This window comes from Pagrus pagrus (assembly GCF_965226575.1).
Source record: "Pagrus pagrus genome assembly, chromosome: 11".
NCBI classification, from domain to species: domain Eukaryota; kingdom Metazoa; phylum Chordata; class Actinopteri; order Spariformes; family Sparidae; genus Pagrus; species Pagrus pagrus.
This window is the reverse complement of record NC_140195.1, coordinates 6,549,825-6,574,106: the sequence shown is the minus strand read 5'-3', so window position 1 is coordinate 6,574,106 and position 24,282 is coordinate 6,549,825. Positions and strand designations below refer to the sequence as shown.

Genomic DNA, 24,282 nt, shown 5'->3' with positions numbered 1-24,282 from the left:
CCTGCCGGGGGGCCACTGCCATCGGGGAGTGCTGTTACCATGAGGGGTTGTACTTGGTCTGCAACAGTTCTTGGATGTGTTGTGCATGTCAAGTGGCATCCACATAAATGCCAGGACCCGAGGTTTCCCAGCCGAACATTGCATTGTAAGGAGATGATCAATGTTACTCACATAACCCATCAGTGGTTTTAATGTTGTGGTTGATTGGTGTATGAGACCTATGAAGGGTCTGGTGATACGGCCTTACCATAATATTGCAATATTTTTAGGCTAGATGGCAGTACACCGTATAAATAGATATTTTGAAATCAAAAGCACATTACAAATGCTCGGACTGGGTGACAAAATCAAATATCACATCATTTTACCTACTATGATGTTGCAACAATATTTTATGGATAACTACGGGTGTTTCACAAAATATTAAGAATTAGATTTTTGAGAGTAGTTATATCCACATTACTGATGATTAAGTGGGTAAAGACAATAGTTGGAAAGTAGAACAGTCTTCTAAGTTCAGATAATGACAATTTTAAAGCTTTTAAAACCAGGAAAAGACAACACTTATGTCATATCACAATATAAGGATATCCAAAATCTATAGACCAATTTCATAATAATGATATAATATGAATATATCCCCAAGTTTATGAAGAAATAAATCCAAACACAGAAAATATTTAGCAATAGCACTTTATTGAACACAAACAACCCTAAGCCACAATACTGAATGACAAGACCAATTGGCTGCAGCAAACATTTTATAAAATAGATTCAGGTTTAATGTCACTAAATTGTTTTTTTTTTCTTTTAACGTCAGAAAGACAGATGCAGGTTTTTCCAAAACAGTGAATGATCTTTTACATATTTAACATTTTTGTAACAAATTATCATTCACATGTTCACACAAAGGAATAACAAGGCAAAGTGCTTTCAGGATTGCATTGTCGAAAAAACAAAACAGAAAAATGAATGGCTTGAGGTTTAGGTGAGAGAAATGTGGGTGGGTGACGCGGGGGAGTGGGGCTGGTCCTGTCCTGGATTAGGCATAGGTGAGCGGGTGGGGGAGCAGGGGTGGTGGATGGGTGGGGGGCCCTGGTCAGAAAACCTCAAACCTTTCACCTTGTCCTGTACCCCTTTTAGTCAAACTGAATGTAAAATGTCGGGGCAGTGTGGAGACAGACGCCTATCTAGCAGAATTTGGTTCGGAGTGGACAGATGGATTCGAAGGCATACGGCTCGAGGGGCTCAAACTCGCCCTCGTACAGAATTACAAATCCACCTCACTATCTTCCTTGTGACAACCTGTGGTATCATTACAACTGCAGGGCAATCGATGGCTGACCCAGAATGAAGCTGTAAACGTTGAAACGGTGTACACTATCGGGCGAGACAGGGAAGTATACGCACAAGAGGAAACCAAAGAAACAGATGGTGTTTAAAAACAAAAAGCCAATGCATGGTTATTTATTTCCAAGAAGATGACTCCTCTGACCATTCGCCACTGAATGTTAAAGGGGATAGACTATCATCATAATCTGCATCATAATAACATTGTCTGGCTTCACATTCCAGTGGTATTTTGTCGTATAAATGCTTCTCATAAATATTTTTTTTTATCAACGTCAAATAGACATATACACATACAGCACAACCAAGCACACTTTTTATGTATAACTACCATTGCTTATGATAAATCTGTATTCCCGTACTGTGAATAGAATTTTTTTTTTTTTAGTCAGAACAGGTGGAGAGACAAAACAATACTCAAGGCTGCAAAACAAGGAGGTAGGAGAAATGCTACTGAAAAACAGCGAGTGATGCTAACATGATCGTTCACTTAAATAAAAGCGAGACGCACCAGGCTGCGGCTCGACTTCTTGAACCACGCTAGTGCCGACAGTTGCTATTCCAGTCAGCATTTAAGGAGCCACGTGTGTAACGTTGGATTTCCACCTTAAATAATGTGCAATATCGCCTCACAAAGATCTCAAAATTGTATCCGCCTCTTTCCTGATAGCTCCAGATGCAGACTGGTGTAGCAGCTGTGGTGTTTACTAACTGAAGAAATCTTAGAGGCCCATTCTGCCTTAGAAAAAATAAATAAAATAAAAAATCTGAATAGTGTCTTTACCCTATTATTTCCAGACTGATCATGTTCTAAATTGGCTAATTTCAACAGAGTAACTTCATTGGTCCTGTTGTCATCACAGGTCTAGAGACCACGCTGCTGGTGATGGCATTGACTCCTTTACACACACAGTAGAATAGTATATTTGCAGATTTGTAAATGAGGTAATCAGCGTTAGGCTAAATAGGGAACCCTGTCATTGACACACGTGCCCACTTCATTCACCAGCAAAAGCAAAAAAGATTTCCTCAATCAGCGGGACAGGACTGTGGGAAATTAAAATCGACTTTGGAATGTTGGGTGGACGAGCCAACGTTTGTTTTTTGTTTTTTTTGTCTTTTTTATTTTTTGTGAAGGTGCAGTGTGAAACTATTTGATTGTAACTCATCACATGCCCTGATTCAGAGTCCTTCCCCTCGTGACAAGGGCTCCTTTGTATTTCCCAAGATAAGCCACTCAAAGTAAAAACAGGCAATCCATTATGTTTTTTTTTGTTTTTTTTAAAATTTGCAATGAATTAAGGCTGCCTCAGCAGCAGATCGACGCCTGCTTTAAGTCCAGTTGTGAGAGGATTGTTAATAGCTTGTGAGTTGCAATGAGGTGGCAACATCTACAGTGAAGCGGACTAAAAATAAAAAACATGAAAAAAGGGACTATCACTACTAAAAATGTCACAGAACATGCAGTTTACATCCTTTCCTACAGTAGGCTATTCCTAATAGCACATTCAAGGGGGCTCCTAATGGGCAAATTCTCTGATATGGCTCTGCTTTAGAGTAATCAAGCTTGGTGTGAGACTACTTCCATCGTGGGCTCACAAAAGGAGCGAGTCGATAAGGTGCTCCGTCAGAAGATTGCTGCCTTATTTCACCTGCACAAATACTTTTGTGTCATTCAGTTCAACAGGTTCAACAGTAAACACTGGGAAAGTGTTTTGAACATTTGTTTTCCTTCGTGTAAATACATTTTTCCCCCCCAAGACGCATCCTCTGCTGGTGAAAACAAACGGCACTTTCAAGGGGAATGTTTCTCTAAAACCACAATCACAGGACCTCCGAGTAACAAATTCTGAAAACACATAGGCTATACAGTAGATATAAATCTCATGAGTTTCTTAACTGTACAAGCTTTAGGCTACACGCTGAAAAGGGAGGGACACGTAAAGAACCCTTAATGCTTAACATTGAAAACAATAATAAGGCATTTCATATTTCCTTTTATCCGCATACATCACTGACAGCAGGTCTAAATATTTTTGAGAAAACATTTCATTCAAGGAGGAAGAGGATGCATATACACATCTACACATGCAAATGAACATGTCTACCGGCTATAAACCAGAAGTCCAAACTACAATACCATCAAAGTCCATCCATAAGAAGAAGAAAAAATATATATATACGCACCTACTCAAAATCTATCAGTCAACTTGTGCACAGTCCTTTCTCTGAGCAGGCAGCTTTTAAAGTTGGACATTGATCACAGTTTTTAAGAATGGAATATCAAACACTCCACTATCAAATGCCACCTCTCTGAATACAAACAAGAGGACCACTTGAAATCCTTCATTTGCTACAGATGAGTGACTTTTGGTGTTAACAAAAAGAGGGCTTATTAAATAATAGTTTTTTTATCAACTGAGGAAGCAATGATAAACAAAAGGTTATTGCACTTTTATCTTTTGTCTATTTCAAAACGAGGTCAGCTTGAGAGAAGATGAATCATGCCTTAATTGTCGTGGTAAGACAACAAATGTTACGTCACTTCTATAGTATGATCACACCGTTATTAACACTGCACACAGCTACTACTGCAACCCTACTTGTAGTCAGTCTAACCCTAAATAACACAAAAACAATCTCTACAATCAATTTGCAACAGTCACAACAAACAATTTTGCCTAAACTTGATCTTGAACGCAGGTACCGCATCGTTTCACAACTCGGTTTGTATATTGTGAAGTTACTGATGGTCGATGAATACCAAAGAGTGGAGAGCAACAATCAGAAGAAGCTCTGAAATTTCAGACAACGGTCTTTCTACAGTTAATGTGTTACTGACAATCAAACCTCTTGTTTTCTGCACTCAGAGGATGTCTTGTCCCCTCTCGTCTTTGCCTAAATTTGGTCTATCGGCTCCTTCACTCCTTGGTGTTGAGAGAGCCAACTGAGCCCCGAGGTGCCTTCTTTGGATTTGTGCTTTCGTACTATTGATCCCCATCCGTTCAATGTTTGATGTGCCCTAAATCGCATCAGTAATGTGCAATTTTTTGGGAGCGCTGCATCACTGGAAATACTTAATGAAATCCAGACTGATGCAGAAGGAGCTTCTGAGGCTTTTGTCTTATAACTCGGATCACATAGGGTTGAAATATTCATGCTCAGAGGGAATATGAGCCTGTCTACTGTAGTCGTTCAGTGTAATTTCTTTTTCCCATTGTAAGGCTTCTGGGAAATACAAATGGAAGACCGTACCTTTCGGTAGTAACAAATAAAAGGCACCAAGCCACCACTGTGCTCGATATTACACAGGTCCTATTGGTGGGGGGAAATTAATAACCAAGTGTTCAGGCAGGGAAGGCGGTCAAACTAGCATTAGTCATACAGTAAAATTGTATTGTTTTGAATTACAGAGGTAAAGTTTTATAGCTACCTTCATTTCCCCACCTTAAATTAGACTGTACCCTTCACGCTATATGACCTGCACCAGATAACAGACTCATCTGTTGGTTGTAATGAAGAGGAACATGTTGAAACATGGTTAACTTTCCTTTTCTGGTCTTAAAAAAAGGGACTTGTGCATGTTTAGGTTCGACATGCATATATTGAAAAGTCACTCACACACACGCACGCACTACAAGAGAGAAATCTACACGACTGGCATCAGGAAAAAACGAGAAGAAATCACAGAGGATAAATGTCAGCGTAGTCACACAAAATATCACTGATGAGGTAAAACTGCAGGTCCAATAATAAAAAGTACAAGGTGCAGTTGGCTGCCCCCTTTTGTAAGGTAGGAAACAAGAGACATCTGCCGACACTATTCTAACACTTCCGCATAGATACATCTCTGATTTAGGCTGGTTTAAGCAGAATTACACTACCCACGACAAGATGGATCACAAGATTTTAACTCTTTGTTAGCATAGCTGTACAAGCATTTTTCATAAGAATTTCCTTTCTTTCCATCAATATTTTTTTTTTGAGGTACACCACTTTTCATCCCCAGTGTCCCTTGGCTCTGGATGACAGAGAAGCCAAAGTTGATTGTTTACGAGTGAATTCTGAATTCATTCATTCACAGTGGCAAATATGGCGATATCCTAACCTCTCAGAACAATCTCTGCACCATGGCAACCTTGAGCTATGTGCTACCTCAATTGATTTGTGTGCTTCTCGACACCCAAAAGGTGTCTGCAAGACCAAAATTAGCCAAGAGTGTTTTCTTTTTTTTCTTTTAGCAATCCAACCAAGTAGCGTAACTCTACAGGTGATGCAACTTATCAGGTACTGCCAGGTATCATTTCCTTTTTTCAGCTTTTAAGGCAAAAGGCTCAACAGTGGATCAGAGAGTTGAATTGAAATTTGCCGTTTACTTCAAGTAAAAACCGAGACATCCATTGAGGCAAATCAATTCTATACTGTATATACCATGCTTTTTCTTCTGGACATCAAAAATGATTTCTTTTTTTTTAAATCCTGGTAACACACATTATAAACCATCTCGTTAAATAAACACACAATCTAGGGATTGCTTTGCCAATACCAAAAGGGACTAACAATATTCTTCTAAATGTCCAATTATACAATAGACTTCTACCGACACCAAATTTTAACAGAATACTTGCATTTATGTACTAATATCCCATGCAAATATTTATATAGTTTTTTTCTTTGACTAATATAATTGGTGAAAAGACATGCAGCTCCAAACACAAAACTGTAATAATCCTGCCTACTTCTGAATAAATTACTGACCAAGTAAGTATGATTTATGTCTAAAGGCAAATAAAGGTTTCTATGGCACTAAATGGGTGTAGCTTAGGTGCATTTCTGTCAAATATAGGCTATTTACGAGTATGTGTGATCATGTCTACTGTAGACCTTTTTTGTCCCTCTTGTTTTACTGTACTGTAAGGCAATCTCAATGGAATGGATGAACATGAATGTTTAAATTCATCTGAACTCTTGTCCTGTTTACCTCATAGGCTACACTCCACACAAATATGTATATATGTATAGAGAAAGAAGAGCGATACGACACGATACTCCAACGATAATGCCAAGGAGAAAAAAAACCTATCCAGACCCTCGATGCAGGAAGACTACTACACATACTGTAGAATATGTAGAGATTTAGGTTATTACATGCTACCTGTATTACCATATCTACGCAAGACAAATGAAGAGCAACAGTTTAAAGTCGGGAGAAAGCAAATTGTCCTGCTCTAAACTGACCCTACATTCATTTCAGTCAGAAAATTCATGGCTCAGATTTGATGGTCAGACTGTAAACTGCTTGAACATATGCATAAATCCATTGCTGCTTTACTAAGAAGGGGTTCCCCTCCCCCCCCTCAACACATTTTGGCAAACAGGCCTTATTTGTGACCAAAGATTATAACATCTAACCCGCATTTAAATCTTCCATTGGCATTTATGCTATGATTTACTGAATTGGCCTAAATGGATGGCAGTGCAATATTTGTGCTGCACACGATTACACACACTCTCTATTGCTACAATTGGACCTTTCATTGCTTTCCGTTTCGGACACCAGGTATATTGTATATGCTCCACTTTGTTCAACCGTTACTATATCAAAATTGTGATCTAGCTCCATGCACAATCACTCAAGTTATCACTAGTACACACAAATAAAAAAAAAGAAAAAAAAAAAAAAGAAAGCATGTATAAGAATACTGTGGTACAACAAAAGGATTCAGCTGCAACTTGTACAGTTGCAAAGGGGCAATGGCTCCATTTACTGGTCAGTTAAGGACATCACAAGAGAAAAAAATCCCTGCGCCAACAGACAGCACCTACAGATGGCAGAGAGAGTATGTAGAGTATTTTGAGGAGCCTGCCTGAGGTGTCTGTTGAACCACTGGACTGACTTTAAGCGACAGAGTCTGTATTATTAACAGTAGGCTGGGTAATGTAACCTTGTCACTGTATTTTGGGCCAGTTGCCCGGAAATGGATAACAGCAAAAAGTAAAGTCAGTGGGCAGTGGAAACTGTCCCAAAGTTGTTGTTGTTTTTGTTTTGTTTTTTTAAGTTTTTTTTTTTAAATAATGCATTGTTAGAGCACAATTTCGTTGCAGCCTTTGTTTGTCTTTTGCAACCCTTCCTTCCTGTATTCAGCAGCAACACACATGCATGTAAACATAAGTACATACATTACATCTGCTCCATTTTGCACACTTAGAACCTGAATGTACTAAAGTGCGTGCTTGACTATCTAATTAAGTGCTGTGGGATTTGGGTTAATAAAAAGGAATTAAATTATGGAACATCCCATCAAAAAAAGAAAAAGAGAAGTAGACATAATCATCCTGCTGAGATCTGATTGGAGTAATAAATTCTGCCTGCTGCTTCAGCACAGATCCTGAGATTACAAAAAATTATGTACCTATCCTTAATATTAATAATGCTAAAAAATATAATAACTGTTCTCCTGGAAATTATAAATTTATCAAGAGAACGAAAGCTGGGGGTCACCAATTAGTTCCATTTCATTTCAATCAATTATAAAAGGTCAATTTAAATGCAAACTACGACTCTACAACACTAAATTACTGCTCTGAAATGGACTTTTGACTTTTAGTGAATTAAATAAAACACTTTTCGCAGGGGATTTTAACAACGTTGCCTAGTTTAGGTCCTCATCTCTCATCCAGTCAACTAATGTGTGCAATTGTGCCACTTCATTACCAGTGGATATGAAGCTATCACACCAATGAAAACAATCTGACTCAGTGTAATTTTAACCACCAGCGGATGGTCTTAAAACGACGACAAAATAGCATAGATATAACATCTAAAAGTCACAAACAGCTCTAGTGGTCCGATACAATCATCTTTAGTATGCTTAGTACCAGAAATGGGATGAGGAGACGACAAAATGAACACCAAAAAAAGCACATATTTGGATTTCTGCTATTCCTGAAATCTAAACAACAGGTATTGGCCTAAGCAAAGATCCCTCTCCTTGTCCTCTTAGCCCTATTTGCTTCTATAAGGGATATCAACTCCCTGGTCTTGATAACGCCGGGACATATAAAGATATGTCGGGGCAATTTATTTTCCACTAGATAACTATGGTGCAACTGTGGTTCAATGCTGTTGCTATCAAATGGGTGGAAAGATAATCAGTGTCAGGGCTCATCGTACTCTGCCACTACGCAATCCAACTGAAATGATGTGTTACGGAAGGCATGGGTCAAAAAGGCATTTCATGAGATGCCATAAAGGCAATCCAGTGCATTTGTGTTGACACTGACAGTAAAATGCCCGGCACACACAGAGCCATTCGTTTAGTCTTTAGGTAATTTTTTTTTTCTTGAAATAATAAGAACAAAAAAAAAAGAAAAAAAAGAAAACGAAAAATCAAACACATTCCAGGGAAACAAAAGCCCTTGTGACAGTGATTGTCTATTCAATAACGTTAAACAAAAAAAAGGCCAAAAGAAAATATTGCTTAAACTGCCCAATAAAAATAGCAGACAATACTATTTATCTGTTCAAATTGATCAGAGTTGACCACAGAGAAGTTGATATATGAGCTATTAGATGTTTAAGACTAGTTCACCAGCTCCAAGAAATACTCCTTTAGTGAGAGCTTGTTAAAATTCAGTTCAACTTCAAAAAACACAAAGAAAAAAAAAGAAAAACAAAACGCTGTTAGTGCCCAAAAACCAAAAACTGATTGCTCTCTTTCGATAATTAGGCCATTCAAATTCTGAAATCTTTTTTTTTTTTTTCTTCAAAAAACACTGTCAAAGAGATGGGAAATAAATTGAAATGGCTTGTTCATTTATGTGCTCAGATATATGATGCTTTGATGAGGTGTTGTTGGCAGATATTACTAGTAAAGCCTTCATCTAGAAATAAACAAGGCCTCAGTCAGTCACTATCCTACAGTAGTTCTCTAGTCCTACAAAAAAGAGAACATTAGGCCTACGGACCCTGGGTGAAGATGAAGCAGCTGCTAAACGAGTTGACGAGGTATATCAAGATCTATTGTCTTTCTCTATACAGTACAGTTCATCTCAAATAAATAATTTATAGCCATAATAGTGTTGATCAACTTTGGTCATAAGTTATATGCTTAGAAACATTCTAGCTTAACAAACACTTATTTAGCATCTTTAAAACATGAAGTCAGCATTAAGAACAAGTCGATGTTACAACGCTGACCCGAACGTGGCTCTCCTTTGGAAGGAGACATGCTAACGTATTCAGCAGCATTACCAAATTATCTTAAAATGCCAAACAACTCTAGGCCGTACATTTAAAGTACACTATGGAATTAACATCTTTGTGACCCTTTTCCAAATTTTCGGATTGTACTGTAGTACACAAGCATTGCACTCTTAAGCAAAAAAATTTAGATTTTTCCCTTGTGTGGTTCCTTCATAAAAATCTAGGCTAACGGACAATTAAAAAACAAAAAAAACAAAAAAGAAAGAAAACAAAAAACAAAAACAAAGAAACTCTTTGATCATTCTTTTGGGAAAAGGCTGTATGTTCCTCTACAAGGTCACCAAAACTGATTAAACATGATATGACTTTTATACTGAATGATATGAAGAGGATACAGCGATCTCCATGCTCTTAGATGTCAGTTATATAATTATGTGGTTTTAAAGGGTTAAATGATTTAGAGATGGCCAGATTGCTAGTGTTTGTTTTTAGATGCCACACTTCGTCCGAGTGACCTTGTAGAGCAATCCGCCTCTACGTATTAAGCACTACTAGGAGATGGAGGAATGGGATCTAATTGCATATTAGGTTTGACTGCACCTCAAGAGAAGACCAAACACTCACGCACACACAGACACACAAACACATACATACACGGAACAGACATGTGGGTGGGTGCTCTCCTGGTCCTCAGGGGGCCATGTTAAAGGGAGTCCCCCCCTGGTGGTGATGATGGTGATAGCAGCTGACTGAGGGGGGCGCGTGACCTCACTCAGACAGACACCCGTCCAGGCCGACCGGTGCACCGTGACGGTCTTTGACGTAGCCGTTGTGGAGGCCGTTGCTGGGCAGGGGGGCGCAGGTGGCGGTGATGCCGCAGTGCTTCAGCAAGTTGAGACCCGGGGAGGGGGAGACGGTGGGAGAGGAGCAGGAGCAGGAGGAAGGGTCCCGCTGGGGGAAAGGCTTCATGGTAGAGAGGATCAGAGCCAGGCAGTCAGCCACGTCCTTGTTGGGAGCACAGGCCAGAGCTGGGGTGTGGCCTGATTGAGAGATGACAAATTTACATTTCTTCAGACAGCCAACTTAAATATCATGTAAGTTACATTAGCCAAGTTTTTAAAGCTCCTCCAACCAGTAATTTAAAATCAACAATGGATAACAATACTATATCTTCAAGGTGTTGCTCACAGTGATGAACCCAAAGAGAATGACCACCCAGTTCTACATCACCCGTCAGTTCGACAGAGCTTTTTAGTATCTCTTATACCAATATTTAGTTTTTTGTTCCACTGTACAGTAGGCGTTGCTGCAAAAAAATACTAAATACTGTATTATTGATAAGCTCTAACAATCACGGTTCTGTTACCTGTACTTAATAACGTTTTGCTGTAAAGTCATAAATAATAAACGTTTCTGCAGAATCTCCTTTGCCGAGACCCTCAACATACACGCACGGAGTGAAGGAAAATTATTTCAGGAACATTATTTACTTTATGCACATCTTACATTTGTTTCCAGTTAGATATACTGATAGTTATATTTTTGCTGTTGTAAATATAACTGTTACTGCTCTAGAAACAATTTGGTCATATCTAAAACACTGAATACTATTCCTGTTCTGCATTTATTCTTTTTTATATTGATAAAAAACTGAAAAGGAGTATCAATAGGAGTATTCGTATCGATAAAATCCTAACGTTACCCATCCCAACTTTTCACTACCTACACCGCCTCATACAGCAGACAGACAGTAGGCGACTAGCCCATGACTATAATGGAGCACTTAGCAGCTAAAGAGCCAGAGGTTCAGTGGAGAGGTTCAGCGCACCAACAGAATTTATGATTAAGTAGGGTAAAACATAAGATTCTTCAAAAATTCAAAACTCACTCACTACAATTCAACACGGCACTTAACCTGTGATCAGACTGGATGTGCTGAAATGGTAAAAAAAAAAAAAAAAAAAAAAAGCATAAAAAGGACTCACCTTCCTCATCCACAGCCAGCACAGTGGCTCCTCTACTCAGCAGTGCCTGCACCACCGTAGCCAGGCCATTACGTGCTGCAAGATGGAGGGGCCTGGAGGAGAAACAGGTGTAAGAGTGTAAGAGACAGCTGGCAGACATACTGTTCATCAAGTCATGTCAATTATATTTATTCTCATCTTTACACTGACTGTCCTCAGACCCTCAATTCCAATGCATAAAAAAACAAGGTTTGTCCAAATAAAGTCAGACAACACAATTAGAGAAGGGGAATCTTTAAATTCCCACAAAATGACTCCAGGACAAACACATTTCAAAGCTACTGGCCTGAAAGCATTTCTTAGAACTGCAGTCTCACAAATCCTGCAAAATATGTTCTTAGCCTCCTTTCCCCCCAAAACTGTTACTAGCTTCTTACATTTGCAGAGCACTGTTGGTGGCGTTTATGAGTGTCGGACTGTGGATCTCCCCCAGAATCAGCAGGGCACACATCTCATGAGCCTGAGTGGAAAAACAAAATGACAGTTTAAAAAAATGCACAAGCTGCTGCTGAGCAGAGTTGCTTAGCATCCAAAGAAAGTTGTGTAAAAATATTGCGTATTTAAGAGGAACTGTACGTGCTCAAGGACGCTTTGACTGTATGAATAATGTGTACCTTGCTGCAGGCCAGGTGCAGGGCAGTGTTCCTGTTCTCATCCAGCAGTGTCAGGTCAGCCTTGGCCCGGTGAAGGAGGATGGCTAGACGAAACAAAGACATTTATTTCCTGTAACTACAGATGACTGATCTGATAATTACAGTCAGAGGAGCTGCACAACAGACCTATTCAAGCCTAGAGTGATTCTTGAGAAAACAACCAGCTCTTAAGAATCCCACGAGAACAACGTGTCAAAGACTCACCCACGGTGCCACTGTGTCCCTTGTCAGCAGCCACCATCAGAGCAGAGCGTCCACTTTCATCCACTGTATTGATCTCTGCTCCGTGGCGAAGCACCAGCTGAAGTCCTGCGACATCCTCGGCAAAAGCAGCAGCATGCAGGGGGGTCCTTCAGGCACAGGGAGAGATGGTGTGATCAGTGTTAGAGCTTCAGGGGCTGTGGGAGGCTTCAAGTACAAAGAAACTTCATGACTGATTACGTGATAAGACAGAAGGAGGAATTTATTTATTTATGAGAAATAGACTGAATATTATTTTAAAATTAGAGCCCAACCAACAATCCCCTCAAATATGTTCATCAAACATGTGTAACGGGGCAGACACATATATGCAGATACGATATATCTGAGATAAGCCAAAATCTGCCAATAAAATCAGCCTATACATAGATTTCTAGTTTCTTAAAATATGACTGAGCATAGTGGAGGAGAGTTACTTGTTAGAGTTGCATTTCTAGTACGATGAAACCTCAAAAATGAAAGATGTTCATGTAACGAGTGTCTGCTTGAGTGAGTGAGAGCGATCGATCGAGCAGCAGAGTGACAGTGAAAGCGAGTTAAGTTTTGCAGTAAATTTAAATTTGAAGGATTGTGTCATACAGACATGACTTAAATAAATGAATGGTGACTTGACAAGTTCAGATGAACAAGATGGAGAAGTTTACACCGCAGTGTGCTGAAACCGCTTTGTCTCGTTGTGAATCTCGAGTCTTTAACTATGTTGTTCTGCAGCCTCACCTTCCTTTGGCATCTCTGGTGTTAATCATATGGACCCCAGCAGATTCCAGCAGCCTCTCTGCAGCACCGCTGTGGCCATTCATCCTGCAAGCAAGAGGGCTCAGTTAATTAAATGATGACGTCATCTAAACCCTTCAAATTGTGTTGTTATTTTTAAAAGGAGTTTTGACAAAGCAAGACACAAGACAAGAGCATACGCCAAGTTAACACTCACAGAGCACAGTGCAGGGGGGTGAAAGGGTTTCCCTCTTCATGGATAAATGTTTTAAATTCAAGTAAAACCTCCAAACAGTCTTCGTGCCCTGAGAACAAACACACACAGCGTTATAGACAACAGATGTTACAGTGATTAATTGCAGGTTTGGGGATTAGCTATTTTCAGTCGTTCAAACTGTGCAAACCTTTGTAAGCAGCCCAGTGTAATGGGGTGTATTGTTTGTTGTCCAGCAGTTTGTCCTGTGGGTCTGTTGCCATGGCGGCCTGCACCAGACTGGCCAGGATCTCTGTGTGGCCTCTGGATGCAGCGTAGTGCAGCGGTGTACTACCCTGGGCGTCCCGACACAGTGCAGAAGCTTTGTGCTCCAGCAGGGCTGTCACACAGTCATCATGACCCAACACCGCCTGAACAAAGAACAGCAAGGGGTTACGGGACAATCTCAGCTGAGAAAAACAACAGTTATAACTTATTTACTTTCTAGACAGATCACTTCTTTCACTTTTCTGTGCGATGTGCCAGTATTCGACTTCCTCGATAGATTTCTTATTCAGAGATTAAAAATCGTTCTCAATAGGTGTCTCATTTGAAAGTGTTTTTCATCCGTGGCTTGAGCTAAATACTTGGCCCCCTACTTTGTTCTGGCTCTGCTGATTAGACCCTTAAGACTCCTTAACAGATGTTGATAATAGGTCTTTAAAGAAAAGGAGCTCTAATCATCATTCCTTTGATATTTGACATTTTTACTGACAGGGAAATGTTCCGATGCTGCTGGATGCAACTTAACTGCATCAGGCAGAATATTTAAAGAAGTCCCCAGTTTCACTACATTATCTAAACTATTATACTTTGTAGTGAGAATGAGGGTGAAACACTTAAAGCGAGGGTTGGTAAATTATTCTAGACAAAAGAAAAAAGAAAATCCAGTGTCTTTAGCTGTTGCAGGCCTCTAAAGGGTTGTTTGTTTATGTTTTTATTAGACTAAAAAAGCCAAGAGAGCTCGTTGAACATAGTGACTGAGCTGCTAAAACATCTGCTCTTGCTGCTTTCTACAATCTTACCTACCCCAGCTGCAAGTTCTCTATTGTAAATGTTATGCGTTGTCAGTGTTCTTCTGTTTTAACTTAATCTTCCACTTTACCCACCAATTAGTCTTGTACAGGTTTGTGTGGGGTAGCTCATGCTCTACTATATTGTGTTTTTCACCTACCCCTCTGTGCAAGGCTGTGCTGCCCCTCTTGTCCTTGGCATCTGGCAAGGCACCCTTCTCCAACAGGAAATGGACACAGTCAGTGTGACCTCCCAGAACAGCTAGCATCAGAGGGGTCCTGAGGGAGGCAGTGGGGACAATAAAGACATTAACAATAACGTTTGTTTTATTTAACTGTATGCTTGTTGGCCATATTATCTATAGTTATTAAACAGTTTTTGAAAGCTGAACGTACAAACTGAAGGCACACTTTTCAAAGACAACAACTCACTGGCCAAATTTGTCTGCAACGTTGGTGAGATCCCCCTCCTCCCCGTAATCAATCATCATGCGCAGGCAGTCCGAGTGGCCATGGGCAGCTGGTATGAAACAAAGCACAAGAGAGAGGATTACATAAAACACAACAGACTCTGGCCAGAGTGTAACAATTACCCACATTCCTCTGCCATGAGCTCTTTAGTTGAGAGTAGTTTACCTGAAACGTGAATTGGAGTCCACATGAGGCGGTTGTCATTGAGGAGACAGGAAGCCCCCTGAGCCAACAGTACCTCCACACAGCGGGCGAAGCCTTTCTGGGCGGCCAAGTAGAGCACAGAACGGCCTGCAGCATCCTGCATATCCACATAGGCCGCAGTCTCCGTCAGCACACGCAGCGCCTGCCAGTGGCCTTTATCAGCCTGAGGTAGCAGAGGAAGGTGGTCACAACCTTGCATTTACTCAACATAAAGAGGTTAATTACAGCTAGTCTCGACCTAGACAGTGATTTCAATGTGAAACACTTACAGCAAGATGCAGTGGACTGACTGGAATACTGCTCTCTATGTCTCCTAGTGCATTAAAAGACATCTCCAGGAGCTAAAAAATAAACCAGGAAACAAGTAAACACACCATGCTCCAGATATTATCACTTTAAATCTCAACCTGAACCTTTTTCAGCAATCGTATTGACTAATCATTCTTGCTAAACATCACTTAATAACTACGGAAAGTTTATTTCCCTCAACTAGAGCAAAGAGTAAATAAATAAATACATGTGTTTATCAGCTGCTTGGATGTGTATCAGTGCGTGTAACGTGTGACTTACAACGATTTCGGATTAAAAACAGAAAAACTCACCAACTCCAGGTTCTGTTTGTTGCCATGGTAAGCTGCATAGTGAACAGCACTGTAACCCTTTGTGTTAACCATCGATGGATCAGCACCATTGTCCAAAAGATGCTCCAAGCAGCTGGTATTAAAAAGACGACACAAAATGTACAGAGAGGGGAAAGAAAATAACAGGTTTAAACTCAAGCGCCTTTGTTTTCCACTGACACTTTTTTTTGTTAAAGTAAAGACAAGAACTCACAAGTAGGACTCCTTCGCCTCATCCTCATCGTTCTGATGGTTCCCAGAAAAATGACGATCAACTCTGAAAAGATCGAGGAAATGCTTTGATTCAGTAAACTTTCTTGAGGTCAGTATAAAATATACATCATCGCAAAATGACACGTTCCATTCAATTATTAAAGGATAAGTTAGTAAAGGATAAGATAAGTTTCATTAAAATGAAAATTCAGTCATCATCTTTTCACCCGCCAGCTGATGGAGAGATGGGTGAGGTTTCGTACAACTTATACAATTACAACGACTAAATAAAACATAAAATGGCTCCGTACAGCTCCTTCTGCATAATTCAAATCTATGAGAGCCCTGAGATCCAAAATTGATTTACGAAGACATTATTTTCTTCCTTTTTTAAAGCCGTAATCTTCACTGTAGCCGCTTAGCTAAAAGCGTTAGCGCAGACCCCCGTCTGAATTGGCTGCAAGTGCACTCGGGGCTTTCAAAGACTTGGATTATGCCAGATGAGCTGTATGGAGACAATTTATGTTTTTATTTCAGTTGTTTTAAAACAAGTTCCCATCTACTTCAGCTTTTCTGGAGAACGCTGCAACGCTGTTTTGCTGTGACGCTCCAGAAATGTTTTGTGGACTGTGGACAAACTTCCCCCAACTTTCCATCAGCATGACTGTGAGTAGATCATGACTGAATTTTCCTTTTAGTTGAATTTATCCTAGTATATCTGCATAAAAAAAAACAACTGTTAACTGCTTCTACTGTGATGAAGAATGACTCAAAAGAGAACGCACAAAAATCTGACACAGATATGGCTGATAAACATTTGTCTGGTTCACCAACTGTTTGTGAATTTTTAATAATCAACCTGCCAGTTTTACAGTTTTACCCGTCAATCAGCGGTCTGGAGCAACAGTTGACTTTCTGCCAGACATAAACAGAATTTTGTGGCATTTGTTGCTTCTGGCTTTTCAGAGGGAACACAGAACAAGAGAGAAGAGCTTGCCAACCTGCTGAAGGCTTGGGAGGCGGCAGAGTAGTGCAGGGGAGTACAGCCTGTCTGGTCAGGCTCGTTGACCTCAGCGCCAGCGCTCACCAGGGTCACAGTGCACTGGTACCTCCCATTAGCAGCCGCATAGTGCAACGGTGTCCTACAGGGAGGATGCAAGGAGAGAGAGGAAATAATGAGAATGGCACCTCAATCACTGTTACGGCATCAGTAAAATTAGCAGCAAATTAAAAAGACATCTAACAAAGACGACGGGAAACTCACCTTCCCATTATGTCCCTCTTATTCAAGTCGGTACCGCTACTTAAGAGCAAGTTCAGACATTCAACATTTCTGTAAAGAAAGATGTGGACAGGAATTAAATGTAATTAGAGATAACATGTGATTGACATTCATGCTTGAAAAATTACTCTAATCGATTATCAAGACATTTTGCGATTAATCATCTTTCAAATCGATGAAACCGTTACTCGAATAATCCTCGTAGCTCTACAAAGCAGAATCTGCATCTTACCCTCCAGAGGCAGCAGCGTGTAGACAGGTCCTCCCAAAGTTGTCAGGGGTGTTTATGTCAAACCCAGCCGATAGTACATGCTCCTTACTCATTGATGAAACTATACTATACAGCTGACCTGCAGGGTAAGCAAGAAACAGATGGCAGTTAGAGCTATGTAAACACGGAGGTAGCAGTTAAACAGATACCTCTTTTCCAACCAACATGGGACAGGTTCCATTCTGGTTCGCAAACCAAATTGTGGGAGAGATAATGGAGAGAGATGATGGAGAAAGCCATTTGTCTTGCACTTAATGGGTCTTCCATTTATTATCACTAATAGCTGGTCCATGTTTGTTCTTTGGATAAAAACAAATATAATGATAATGATGCTCGCAGAGAATCAATAGCTTCGTTTCCACCAAAGTACTTATGGTATACTACCCTCTGAACTGGTAACCTCTTCCCCCTGCTGCGCTCACATTCACCTCTTTCTTCTGCCTCTTTCTCTCTTGCTTGTCCACACATGCTACATGCAGCACACCTATGTGGTTGCTTATTACAACAAGAAACCACTGCAGACCACTACAAGACTACTTGTCTTGCTTGATTTAACTCCACCTTCGTGTGTCGGATCAGTGCGCTAGGTACCTCAGCAGAAGGGTTACGAAAAATCTGGATAGCAAGGAGTGGTGCTTTGGGTACCATCCACAACTTTTGATAATAGAAACAGAAATAGTTGTTCTAATGTGAAACAAACTAAACCATACTGCTTGATGGAAACAAGGCTCGTGATCTGCCATCTTGCAACCCCCCTGAAAACCTGGGCTGGTTCATAAAACAGCACAGAGCTTCCAAGAATCGTTAATAACATCAGAGCCAATTTGGTGGAAAAGGGTCAAGAATGTAAACATTTCTGTGAACGAAGACAAACCTGAGGAGAGTAACTTGCGACAACAGTCTGAAAACCCGTACAGCACAGCTAAGTGCAAGGGGAACATTCCATGAATCCCACGTCTGGAAAAGCCAAACAGACACAAAACAGATGGTTAGAAACCAAAAAGTCAATGTTAAAAATGTGACCCCAGTAAACACAGCTCGCTTATAGCACGAAACACAAACATCAATGCTTGTTTTGGCTGTGTTTCAATGCGTTTTTACGTGTTCTTGGCATGATTATTTTAATCATTAAAACCACTTAAGGGTTTTCCCAATACCTGGCCGTGTCTGCTCCGTTGGTCATCAGAGTGCTGATCAGCAGTTCATGGCCGTACTTAGCAGCAACGTGGAGAGGAGTATTGCCATACTTATCCACACAATCAATTTCCCCACCTAATGGAAAGCAGGAAAGATGGAGTGAACTCAAGAACTACCAGGAGGAGAGAAAAATCTGCACCAACACATTCCCACAGATCGATCAGATGGTAGAGTCATTTCTACCGTTTTGGATGAGGATCTGAGAGCGTGTGAAGCGTCCATGAATGGCTGCCATGTGCAGGGGGCTCTTCCCTTCTCTACTCTGTGGAGGACACGAAAACCAGAAAAGCATCGTTATTCACCTTTAAGTGTAGTTCAGAGATCATTACAACAGAGTCACAATTCACTGATCCGTTTGACGTTTTTGAACAAGCTTCAAAAAGCTGCTAAAACGACAGTGAACAAGGTCAGTTTGACAACATTTTCCACTTACAAGGCTTACATGTGTGGTTTTACATTTTATATGCAGTGTTTCTAAATGTGGCAGCAGCTAAGTAGGTTTAAAGATGTATTCAAATTAATATAGATTTTAAGTGATGGGTCGATTTTCACAAAAGAAAAGGCACTACGCTGCCTCTCACATTCAGACTAGTATTTTTTCTGTGACATTTTTGGGCAGCATCCTCATTTTTTAAAGGTCATAGAAGCTTTAATTACGAGGAATGACCAATAACATATGAATCCTTTGATTTATTAGGACATTTTCCCCCTCATGCACTCTCTCCCCCCACATTCTAGGGCAATGTTGTCACTTCTGGCAGCTTGATGAATGGGGACAATAGAAAATGTGTTTGGGACGGACAGAGATCTTCCCGGGACGCCAAGACAAAAGGGATTTTTGTATGTATCACGATCGCTTAGCTAATGGCAAACTGGATCGAGCTCTAAATACCGCAGAGCACATCTGGCTGATCAACGATCTTATTATAGCTACAATCACTGGCAGGCTACCGAGCACGGGACCAGCAAAAACTATGACATAAACTCTATCGATAGGGGATGCACCCATTTGAATTGATTTTAACTTGGTTTACATTCACTTCAGTACGATTAGAGTTGTTTTTCGGATGGTGCCGAGACGGTGGTGAAAAGAAATTAGTCTTGAATATAAAAATTATCACTAAATTGCCTGATTACTACAGAACAGAACAAAGTCCTGTTTCTGTTTGACACTCTGCTGTATTTCATACCTGCTGGTTGACATCTGCCCCATTGTTGACCAGCAACTCCAGACAGAGGGCACCGTTGGTGGAGACGGCAGCCAGGTGCAGAGGGGTGTAGCCGCACTTGTTGGGCTGGTTAACATTAGCTCCATGGTTCACCAGCTCGGTAGCCACTGCCTCTTGCCCCATGTAGCAAGCCACATGGAGAGGAGTGTTTCCAAAGCCGTTGGGCTCATCAATCTGACGGTAAAACACAAACATGACACAAGATCAGACTGTGAAAGAGCCTGAAAAGAAGGATTCCTGGAAATCTTTAAATAAGAGTGAGGATTCAGCTGCAGATGATGAAAGACTTCTCTTGATCTGCTGAGACATTTAATATAACATAATAGGGCAGCTTAATTTGGCTTGTGTATAAATTAACATTTAAAGAAAATCCATGTCAAACCACTCACCTCTGCCCCCATTCTCAGTAGGTACTTTACAATTTCGATGTGACCACTCGCAGCAGCAGCATGAAGAGGTGTGTAGCCTTGCTTATCCTTGCAACTCTTGTCTGCACTGCGGGACACCAACAACTTCACAACCTCCGCATGCCCTACAGGGAACACAAACAAGCAGCAAACATTTCAGCATTATTCTTTTCATTTTGACAGGTTGAAAGCATCTATAACTACAAGAAGAGATTTAAGAGAACGTGAAAGATTTTTTCATTCGGTGATTGTACCGTCTTTCAGCCCCAGACTTTGACTCATGGACTTGGCCATGTTACTGCTCCTCATTCAAGTAAACTTGCCAAGAACAATGGCAGCCTTTTATTGCTATTTGACAAGTGCGCTGTGCAGCTTTGGCAAGAAAGTGAAACTTGCTTACCCAAGTAAGCAGCACAATGGATGGGCTGTCTCTCTTTCTTATCGATGGCACTCAGGTTGGCCCCTTTGTTCAGCAGCAGCTTCACCATCTGTAAGACAAATAAATACATGAATAAAAATTGCAGACCACTCTTATGTTCTCATTTTTAATGGCACCACAATTATACCACTTTTACACCATAATAAGCGTGCATAGGCCGTTTTTTCCCCCAAATGCGGCTTAAAGAAGCTACAAATAGTCGACTGTGACTTATTTCCCATTGCAAGAAGACGAGTTTGGCTTTCCGTTTTGTTTTCCTTGTGTTTTAACTTGTTTTAATAAAGTCTTAATCTATAAACTTCTGCATTAGACACTTGTTTTTTCCAGAGCGGATGGTGGAAGATGCTAAGGAATCAGACATCATGCTTCAGACATCATGCTTCTTTTCTCATCTCAGTTGAGTGTTGCAAGTGTGCAGTATCGCTCAGGCTGATGGCAAGGATTGTGTAGTGACACAGAAGCCACTGACAATGTAAGGGTGGTTACTTTTTTGATATCTTTGACTTTAGCCTTTCTTTCAAATTCAGTGCCAACTGAACTATGTTTGAGCGCTGGAAAAGGATTAACAAGCTAGTGGCCTTTACTTCGACGACTGTCATGACATCACATCTGAGAAGGGGCGAAAATTAGCATGCTGTGTTTTTATATCAGCCGATTGGAGCTGGTCCCAATAAATACCTGTGACGTGAAAGCTGATTACACACCTCCACATTAAAGACAGAAGCCAGATGTTAGTCTGTTTTGCATCCCGTGTGAAAGGGAAGGAAATAACTGAAGTCTCACCTCCTGGAACCCACTCTGGCATGCATGGTGCAGGGCAGTTCTGCCGGTGCGATCTGCCATGTTCAGGTTGCTCAGCTGGGTCAGCAGGGCCTCTGCGCAGCGCGAGGCCCGGTTGGCAGCAGCCACATGCAGTGGCGTCTGCCAGAACTTGTCTCGTGCGTTTGCTTCTGCTCCACGCCTCAGCAGCAGACCCACTGCCCTCTGGGGAGAAGGAAGAAATAACGAGGGCTTAAGGCATATATCATATCTGCGGTGTGCTGCATTTCCTCCGGTCAGCACAATATTTTGGTGCAGTTCTATAATACATAATAGAATTAAAGGATGAAGTCATCTGACTGAGAGACAATTAGACTGTTTCAAATGGCAAACGGAAACGAGCGCAATGCTTACTTCATTCCTGGAAGCAGCCGCTCTGTGCAACGGGGTCAACCATACATGGTCTTTAGCGTTTACAGTGGCACCTGGCAGACAAAGGAAAACCCGTCAGGCATTTTTAAGAGGTCACAAGGATGCTGGAGGTGAAAAGAGCAGCAAAGCTGCACAGGGAACTCACAGTGAGGTGGTGACAAAGAATAAAGCGTGCACCACATTCAGAAACCATAACCCAAATTCTTCACACAGAGCCAAGCATCAGTGATGCATGCAGCTCACTCACCTGATTCAATGAGGAGGTCCATTATATGGACGTCACCCACACAGGCAGCAGCATGAAGTGGCGTACGGCGCTCTTGGTCCTGCGGGATAAACACATGATCAATCAGGGGGAGATTGAATTTTCATATTTAACAGGGCAAAAAAAAAAAAAAAATCTTTCATGATATGAACCCGTTTCTGCATGTGCAACTTCATGCATCTCATACATACCAGTGCATTGACATCCTCCTTTTTGTGCAATAATAGTTGAACTTCTTCAGCATTACGATTGAAGATGGCCTGGACCAGAGGAGGCTGCAATACAGGGGGGAAAAAACCTGCTAAGTTGCTGCTGTGATAACGTGAAAATCACAAATACGTTGATCCGGAGAGACGAGTTTGTCATGTCCATCACACCAAGAGCAGGCCACTTTCTGGTTACAGGAATTCAACCATCTACCCAAGAGTTAAATGCCCTCAAATCATGTTAAATTCTGCATTTAGCGCGTTTAATGTGGCGTTAAAGAGCCTAATGCGATTGTTGTTTCCTTCCAGCAAATACACAGAGTCCTGTCTGAGGCCTACAGGCCGTTGTCTCCCTACTTACGTCAGCTAGCCAAACGGCTACAGCTAACGCTAATTCTGCTACAGAGCTGGCCGCGACCCAGAGCAGGGCCTCGGCGAGAGCTGCAACAACGTACGTGTTCACGTATGACAGCCGAGCATCGCTAATCACAGGGAAATACACCATTACGATTCCCGGAAACGCTTCAGTGAACATGCACCGCTTATAAGCTTCAGCTGGAAACAAGTCGTTCCGCGAATAAGACGTAATATGCTGCGCACAAGAGCAGGTATCTCCCAGCAAATAGACTGCGCCACAGCAGCGACACGGAGCGCTCTCTCTCAGCCTACCTGGTCTGCAATGTTGAGTACTCCCATCTCCCAAACTCAGCCAGGACGGAGCTCCTTCATGAGGATAAAACTTCGAGGTATTTTGCGGTGCGCTACTGTATCCACTTTTCAGACTACACCCATAGTTGGTTGCAAACAGAAATGCGGTCTTGATCTGTCACTGTTGTTGTCTGTCTCCTATGTCTGGTCTGACGATACAGGCTACGACTGTGCTGGTCCGCCTACAGGCGTGGCGGTCTGTTGTCTCCTCCTCGCGGGGGAAATGGCGACACCTGGTGGGGGAAAAGCTGAACAGCGACCGGAGGACTGGAGGCGACAACATGAGTGGTGCAGCCAGGTTTAGTGAAAACTTGTAAACAGTAAAGTTACTTTAAAAATGCAATATATTACATATCACTAGTTACCTTCATTTTAGATAATATATTATATTACAATATTACTACATGCGTAGAGTAATAAATTACTTATTACACTACTTTTTAGTTACTTTTTATAAAAAAAAAAAAAAGCCCAAATAATCTATATAGAACAATTAAATAGCTGAGATCTTTTTAAATAGATGAATGGCCTTGGACACAGGGATGAGCAGGCAGACAAAGGATCAAAGTCTGAGTCAATAGGAGGACTCTGGACTCTTTGTTGAGTTGACAAACCAAATAATGTGCAAGAATAACGACAAATAATGTGCAATAACCCATATTTCAACTGTAGCATTATTTATTACACTGTATATATAGATATATTTCTAGTAGAATGTACATTTCTTATATTTTTAGTCTATTTTTATTATTCTTGCTTGTATATAGTTTGTATTTTTCTGCATATTTCTAAGAATGGGAGCAGCTGCAACGCAAGCAATTTCCCCTCGGGGATCAATAAAGTATTTCTGATTCTGATTCTGCTTAAATGGCCGATATTTTTAAATAAACGAATGGCCTTGGACGCAGTGATTAGCAGGCAGACAAAGGATCAAAGTCTAAAATATTATGAGATAGGAATAAATATTTTTAATTGTAGTCTCAGTCATATGAAACACAATAGACCTATACCCTCTATAATAAAGCCTATAATGACATGACACGACAAAAATCTCTTTTTCTATGCCTTTTGATTTTAGTCCACAGAACAAGGAATCAATGGGTAT

The 24,282-nt window shown here is 40.9% G+C and overlaps 1 protein-coding gene across 1 annotated transcript; it reads right to left on the bottom strand.

Annotated features, from left to right (window-relative positions):
* Positions 1-677: 677 nt before the first annotated feature.
* On the bottom strand, positions 678-23,338 carry ankrd52a (ankyrin repeat domain 52a). The gene is made up of 28 exons (XM_084367172.1): positions 23,139-23,338; positions 22,455-22,538; positions 22,246-22,324; positions 21,981-22,051; positions 21,591-21,791; positions 20,769-20,856; positions 20,351-20,493; positions 19,923-20,135; positions 18,916-18,994; positions 18,693-18,807; positions 18,410-18,492; positions 17,497-17,614; positions 17,247-17,315; positions 16,984-17,124; positions 15,984-16,046; positions 15,752-15,863; positions 15,419-15,490; positions 15,111-15,312; positions 14,907-14,994; positions 14,636-14,753; positions 13,613-13,832; positions 13,426-13,513; positions 13,212-13,295; positions 12,438-12,583; positions 12,195-12,277; positions 11,958-12,040; positions 11,542-11,633; positions 678-10,596 (listed from the first exon to the last, which is right to left on the bottom strand). Exons 1-28 carry the CDS (start codon positions 23,163-23,165, stop codon positions 10,325-10,327), a joined length of 3,234 nt encoding a protein of 1,077 aa, XP_084223298.1. The 5' UTR covers positions 23,166-23,338; the 3' UTR covers positions 678-10,324.
* Between the last annotated feature and the right edge of the window lie 944 nt (positions 23,339-24,282).

Bases quoted from the DNA above. Each gene is read 5' to 3' on its own strand.
- ankrd52a (XM_084367172.1), bottom strand. From the start codon at position 23,165: ATGGGAGTACTCAACATTGCAGACCAG. The intron at 21,792-21,980 runs GTAAGCATTGCG...CCTTCTCCCCAG, and splicing joins CGGCTGCTTCCAGGAATGAA to AGGGCAGTGGGTCTGCTGCT. The intron at 15,491-15,751 runs GTGAGTTTTTCT...TTTATTTTTTAG, and splicing joins ACAAACAGAACCTGGAGTTG to CTCCTGGAGATGTCTTTTAA.